General features: G+C 52.9%; 1 protein-coding gene across 2 annotated transcripts; it reads right to left on the bottom strand.

Annotated features, from left to right (window-relative positions):
• Nucleotides 1-617: 617 nt before the first annotated feature.
• On the bottom strand, nucleotides 618-6,187 carry AMIGO1 (adhesion molecule with Ig like domain 1). Of its 2 annotated transcripts, XM_008964737.4 has the most exons (3): nucleotides 5,885-6,187; nucleotides 3,858-5,464; nucleotides 618-1,848 (listed from the first exon to the last, which is right to left on the bottom strand). In XM_008964737.4, the coding sequence occupies exon 2, from the start codon at nucleotides 5,375-5,377 to the stop codon at nucleotides 3,896-3,898; it is 1,482 nt and encodes a 493-aa protein (XP_008962985.1). In that variant the 5' UTR covers nucleotides 5,378-5,464; nucleotides 5,885-6,187; the 3' UTR covers nucleotides 618-1,848; nucleotides 3,858-3,895. The 2 variants fall into 2 exon arrangements, with proteins under 2 accessions (XP_008962985.1, XP_008962990.1); XM_008964742.4 differs by having other exon boundaries at nucleotides 618-5,442; nucleotides 5,885-6,162.
• Between the last annotated feature and the right edge of the window lie 418 nt (nucleotides 6,188-6,605).

Raw genomic sequence — 6,605 nt, 5'->3', positions numbered from 1 at the left:
GGCGCTATCTTGGCTCACTGCAAGCTCCACCTCCTGGGTTCACCCCATTCTCCTGCCTCAGCCTCCTGAGTAGCTGGGACTACAGGCGCCCACCACCACACCTGGCTAATTTTTTGTATTTTTAGTGGAGACGGGGTTTCACCGTGTTAGCCAAGATGGTCTCGATCTCCTGACCTTGTGATCCACCTGTCTCGGCCTCCCAAAGTGCTGGGATTACAGGCGTGAGCCACCGCGCCCGGCCTAGTTTATATATTTTTTAATGCTTGGAAAAACTCAAAAGGCATGTTAAAATATGAAATTCAAATTTCAATGTCCATAAGTCAAATCTTTTTTGGACCACAGCCACAGTCATTCATTTTTGTCCTGTCTGTGGCTACACTCAAGCTATAGCAGCACAGCTGAGTTGTAACAGAGACTGTGTGGTCTGCAGAGCCTAAAATATTTACTATCTGGCTCGTTAGGGAAAATGTTTGCTGACCCCGGTCCATCTTAATGCCTAGATGTATATTTCACCCATGTCCGTACAATAGCACTTAAAGATTTTCTTCCTAGATAGGACACACCCTTCTGAGGTACAGTGAACCCCACCCACAGGCTGAAAAAATAAACCAGTCAGATTGTGCCAGAACAGAGACTCAAGCCAGGTTTAATGATCATTGTCTAGTTTTCAGAGCCCAGAGGCTCCAAGATTTGCCAGCCTAGGTGTACACAAGTGGGAGGAATGGGGTCTTGGACACGGGAGGCCTGCTTGCTTTGTCAGCAGAGCTACGAGGAAGTACAGAGGTAAGAACACACAGAAAACTGGATCCATCTGCTTTGCTCTCCCCAGCTGGGGTGTACCCTCTCCTGGCCCCTTTCTTGGGCCCCATAAATACAAAATAATAATAATAATAATAATAATAATAATTACACAGATTGTAGAGCCCTGTCATCCTCTGTCTCCAGGGACACCTGCTTCCTGGGAGACATGTCTGGTTTATGGGTGTGGGGTAGGGTAAGAGGAGGTGGTGATCTCTCGGCCTTTTCTTATACCCACACCTGGCAGTTTTCAACACAGGGTTCTAGTGCGCTTACATATGCTGATTATTCAATTCTCCAATTAAAAAGCTACCTTTGGGTTCTATCACCTGAAACCATGGGAAGAAACAAATCAAATCTCTTGGTAGGGCAGCCAGGTACATCTACCAGGTGTCTCAAACTCAAGGCCAAACTAGTGGATATAATCAGGAGACTTAAGAGCCACAGGGCCTTTTCTCATTCCCTAAACTGGGTAGGAATTATGAAGAAAACGGCCCTCCCAGTCCTCAGGAGCTCCATCACGATGCCCCAGAAGGCCTGCTTCATTTAACGCTCACTTTAAAGATCTTCAGAGCCCTAGATGGTGCCAAGCGGGGAGACTGCAGCATGGAGATGAGATTTTCCCAGATTTCCTGATGAGTCTGAGGAGGGAGTCCTAGTTCCTATAGCTCCAGTAACAAAATTCTCAGGAGTCTCTGGAATAAATCAAGACAACTTTTCTCTCCTGAGGACAGTTAACAGGAAGAGCAGCTCACAGCTACTTAGCCCCTTGCCAGTTTCCTTCTGAGTCTTTCAATGACCTAGTTCTATCTTAATTGCTCATATATTGCTCGTATATATAGTCTTCACGGGAGGTTTCTGAGGAGTCCGAAGAACCAGGTAGCTCCTTACCACCTCTTCTCCCACGGCCTTCAACCCATGGTTCTTCTAACTCCAGCCTGGGCAGAAAAGTGATTCAGTGCCATGGAGATGTGGGTGAAGCTTCAGGGAGTTCAGAAATTAAAATACAGGAGTGTGTATTTGAAGAGCCTGGCATGGTCACTGTCTCTCCTAAAGAGGAATACAATTGTGTGCATGAAGTTGTGCACATTGGTGGAGACCATTCTGAGAGTGTCATTAATGGGGACTACAGATTCACTGTCCTGGTGGAAGTCAAGGTGCTGGTGTGCATGCATACCTATAAGCATGCATACCTATGAGCATGCAGGTACTTGAGGGAAATGCTGCACCTCTCTCTCAACAAAACTAGGTTACTAATAAAGGATGGACAGCAGTCTTGAGTTCCCAGGACCAGACAAGGGGAAGATGTTGAGTCCCCTTCCCCAATCATAATAGGAAGCATAATAGGAAGCTTAATAGTCAGGCCCTCCAAGCCCCTCACCCACAGGTAAATGACACCTCTTAGAATGTAAAAAGAGGTCAGAAATCTAGAGGATCTGGAGAACTTCCAATGGACTAGAAACGTGGGAGAGAAGAGACACTAAGAAAAACCAACATCAGAGAACATTTTCACCTTCACCCTGCTCATCCCCCGCCAAAGCTCAGAGCAGCCACTCACAGGGCATGCAGTATAGTCAAAGGGAAAGGTTAAAGGGATCAGTCATCTCCATACTCAAAGTATTCTGCAACCTTGGATGGAATGGAATGTTGAGCTCATTCTTCTTAAGTTCCTCTGGCCTCACAACCACAACTGCAAAGACCTCTCGATGGAGGAATGGGGTGGCAGAACTCCCCTTCTGAAAGTTTAGTACTACTGATTATCTCTGCTTCAGGATTGCCTGGAATCTGTGGAGAGGGCAGAACTTGAAGCTGCACTCCAAATTGCCATTCTGGGGTAGAGACCACCTAATTCCAACCCTTCTGATGTCAAAACCCCATGCTTTGACTTTGCAGCAGAGGTGGTATCTCTGAGAGGAGCAAGGCAACCTTGTCCACACAGAGGAGATATATACTGGATTTTCACTATCGCCAAGCCTACTCTAAGCCAGCTGGGGCCAGGCTTTCTTGGACTCCTCCCTTTACAGAGCAGCATATTAGGGAAAATTCAGAATCCCACCTGAGCTTGATAAGGAGACTGGATGAAGAGATGGCATACATTGAGAATCAGGTAGGTCCAGCTGGATGCTACATAATAGAGGCTGATTTACCTTCATCCTTCTAGCGTGAAGTGGGCCCATGTACCACGTCTGTGGCAGGCATCCATAAAAGCTCTGCCTTCAGCAGCCCCCACTCTGGCCTGACACACAGATGCTGGGAATCAAATACTAACCAAGGGTTTCACCAACCAGGGAATTAGCCTATCTGGAATTCACCCCCCATCTACAAGTTTCGTGCTGGCACCTATGCTGTGACATGGACCCTTCAGTTCATGCTATAACCCTCTGTGCCATTGGTCCCAGGACAAGGCACAGATACCACATCCCACATTGCTGTTGTAACTAAAAGGCAGCAGGCCAGGCTCCTGCAAAGATCCATCCACCCAGGGCACATCAGGAAAAAGGAAGGCTTTAATGCAAAGTCTTACAACAGCTTTGGGGAATTGTTACCGATTGAGGTCTCAGCCTTTTCCTGACTCATTTTCCAAAGGTTTTCAACTTCCCCAGCTGTGAAGTTTGACTTCCTAAACAAAGAAGATACTACAGCTTTTCCCCAGTGTGGCTCCTGTGGAAGCTCCCCCAACACACACAACATCACAGGTGTGGGTGGGCAGAGATAGAAAAATTTTTTTTTTTCTAAATGTTTTTCTCTTAAGGAGCTAGGGATGACCTCATGAAAGTTTAGGGAATCTGTTCTTCCCCTCACTCCTTCCTCATTCCCATCCAACTCAGACATGCTTCTCTTCCTCTACCACACTGAGAATTGGCAGGGCTTTGGGTACGGGTGTAGCATTTGCCTGAGGATTAATATACCCCCATTTGAAAATCGTGGCAGCCACGCCCTGTTTGGGGTCTTGCTCTCTGTTGTACCTGGGACCAATTCCCTTGAGGTCAGGAGGAATCCATTCCCTTGGGCAGCCAGCCCTCTCTTCCATCCCCTCATATCCTTCAGGGGTGCATTACCTCTCCTGGGGCAGAATCTCCCCACCAACCCATCCTGCTCACACCACAATGGGCGTATCAGAGAAGACCGAGCTGACTGATTCTGGATCCGACATCCTCCGTTGGCCCTTGCCTGTGGCCTCAGGCACTGGCAGGGTGTTGCCTGGCTTGAGCTTGCCGTTTTGACCCTGCCCAGGTCCAGCAGGTTCCAGGAAAGCCACCCGCCGGTCAAAACCATCATCTTTGTCCCCACCAGCCATAGGATCATGGTTGGGTGTGGTACTAAGCATGGAAGAGCTGAGGCTGTCTCCTTGATGGCTGGAAGGCTTCTCTACACCCCGGCACCAGCAGCGGCAAGGGGTGAGGTATAGGTATATGAGGACCAGGACCACACTAAGGATACAGCCCACTAGGGTGGTATAGGCTGTGTTGAGGGTGTCATGGTGTCCGTGCAAGGTGAAATTGTGCACTTTCAATTCCACAGACAGTGTCTCATTGAAAGTCTCTCCCATGGCATAGCAGGTATACACACCACCGTCCTCGACCTGCACCTGCTGGAAAAGAAGACTGCCATCCTTAGACACACTCACTGTGCCATTGGTCACCTCATCTAGCACCCGTTCATTACTTGGTGTCACCCACACCTTGGTCATCCCTTGCTGCTTGGTGTCACACTTGATGATCAAGGTGTCACCCAGGTGGGCCTCCCAGGCACGCTCCTTGTACTCGCCACAGTTGAGGAAACTCAGGTTGAAGACATTGTGCAGCTTCTTGGAGTTCATGCAGTACAGATCCTCTTGAAAGTCCATCACGGAGCTCAGCTGCCGATACTGCCAGTGTGAAAACAGCTGGTAGAGCTCACAGTCGCAGTTCAGGGGGTTGTTATGTAGGTACAGCCCATTCTTGATCCAGGCCGGCAGCTTCTGCAGGTCAGGCAATGGCAAGTTCTTCAGCTTGTTAGAAGAGAGATCCAGGAGCGTTAGTTTGGGTAGCTTGGCTCCTTCCTTGACCAGTTCCAGAGGGAAGCGAGAGATCTGGTTCTGGCTCAAGTAGAGTTTCTGCAGCTGGGCCATGTCATCGAAGGCGCACCGGTCCACCGCCATGATGTGGTTATTGTAGAGCAGCAGCACCTCCAGTACTTGCAGGTCACTGAACAGGAACTCATCCAGTGTACGCAGCTGGTTGGAGGAGAGGTCCAGGTAGCGCAGGTTGGGTACCGGGGAAAAGGCCTCAGAGGAGATGAAGTTCAGGTGGTTGTGGCTCAGCAGCAGGGAGTGCAGTTGGGTCAGGCGCGTGGGGGTCCACTCGGCCCGCAGGCGGCTCAGGTTGTTGTGACTGAGGTCCAGTAGTGCTGTGTAACTGGGCAAGGAATGGGGCACATTGGGCAGCTGCTGCTTGGAGCAGCTCAGGATGTTGCTGGCGCACAAGCAGGCGGCAGGACAGCTAACCACGGCTCGGCCAGCTCTGGCCACCTCAAAAAGCAGCAGGGACAAGGACGGCAGCAGGAGCCAGAGGCCTCTCGGGTCACGGTGGGGGTGCATAGTGTCACTGGAGTGGGCGAGGAAGGCCACAAGGAAGATCTGGGAGGAGGTCACCCGGGCATGTTCTGGTGGGGTACGGAAGGGTCACTTGAGAGAAAGAGGATGGGTTTGTGGTCACCAAGGACTCCAGAGGGAAGGACACCCTCTCCCACTTCCCCTCCCACCCTTACCTCCACCCCCTTTGGGCTAGGAGAGAGAGATGCTGGGTAGTTTCCAGGCACTGTGCAGGCAGTGGGCTGTAAATATCGGCCGAAGAGGAGGTGGCCCGAGGGCCTACTGGGCTGGGGTCACAGGGGTGCAGGCTGCAGGTATGCACAGGATGGCAGGGACTGCTGGGAGTCACAGGGATGGCACGGGCAGGGTTTGGAGGTGGGGTCGGTGTGCCTTTTGGGAGGAGCTGAGGGAAGGTCAACAGGGCACCGGGCTGGGTAGGACGCGTCCGGTCGGGGTTGAGGGTCCCCGGGGCCTGTAGGGGCGGGCTCCCCCCGGGGCCTCCGGTCACTGCACCTGCTCGGCGAGGACGTGTCTCAGCCCATGGCCGGTCTGGGAGCTCCGTCGCGGCCTCTCCCGGCGGCGCCTCACCGGCCGGCCTGTCACTGCGCCCGCCTTACGCAGGGGCCCGCGCCCGGCACCGTCGCCTCCCGGGGACTTGCGGGGCCCCGCTCCGCTCACCCTGCCACCGCCTCGACCGCTGAGCCCGCCGGAGCCCACCGACCGCGGTCGCTGCCTCCAGGTCCGCAGGCCTGGCGCGGATCGGTGCGGGGAGCCGGAGGCGCAGCGATCCCAGCGGAGGGAGCGGCGTGGGGGCAGCGAGCACCGCGCGCGCGCCCGTCGCCGCCGCCGGAGCCTCGGGGCGCGTGCGCGCGGCGGGGGCGGGGCGCACGTGCGTGTGTTTGTGTCGGAGCCGGCCGGGCGGACGCGCGCGGGGTCGTTCCCTCAACCAGCGAGCTCCGGACGCTGAGCTAAAGACGAAAATTGGCAGGAAGAGCGGCACTGGCCCCTTAGGCTCCGCTATAACTTCCTCCATCCCCCATTCCCCCATCTCCCAGCACCCTTCTCGCTACACAGACCGGCTCTCAGGAAAAGTCTAACTAAAGTGAATTCGCTGCACCTACTCGGGCAAGAGGCGTCACATGTCTTTTAATTTCGCAAATTAAAGAAATCTGGCTCAGCTCCCGCCTGCCAATGTTGGCGGGAAATTCATTAGTCACATTCTGAGGTTCCCCCT

This window comes from Pan paniscus, chromosome 1, assembly GCF_029289425.2.
Source record: "Pan paniscus chromosome 1, NHGRI_mPanPan1-v2.0_pri, whole genome shotgun sequence".
In the NCBI taxonomy this organism is placed as follows: Eukaryota; Metazoa; Chordata; class Mammalia; order Primates; family Hominidae; genus Pan; species Pan paniscus.
Note: the sequence above shows the minus strand (reverse complement) of the source record. Positions and strands in the feature narration are given on the sequence as shown.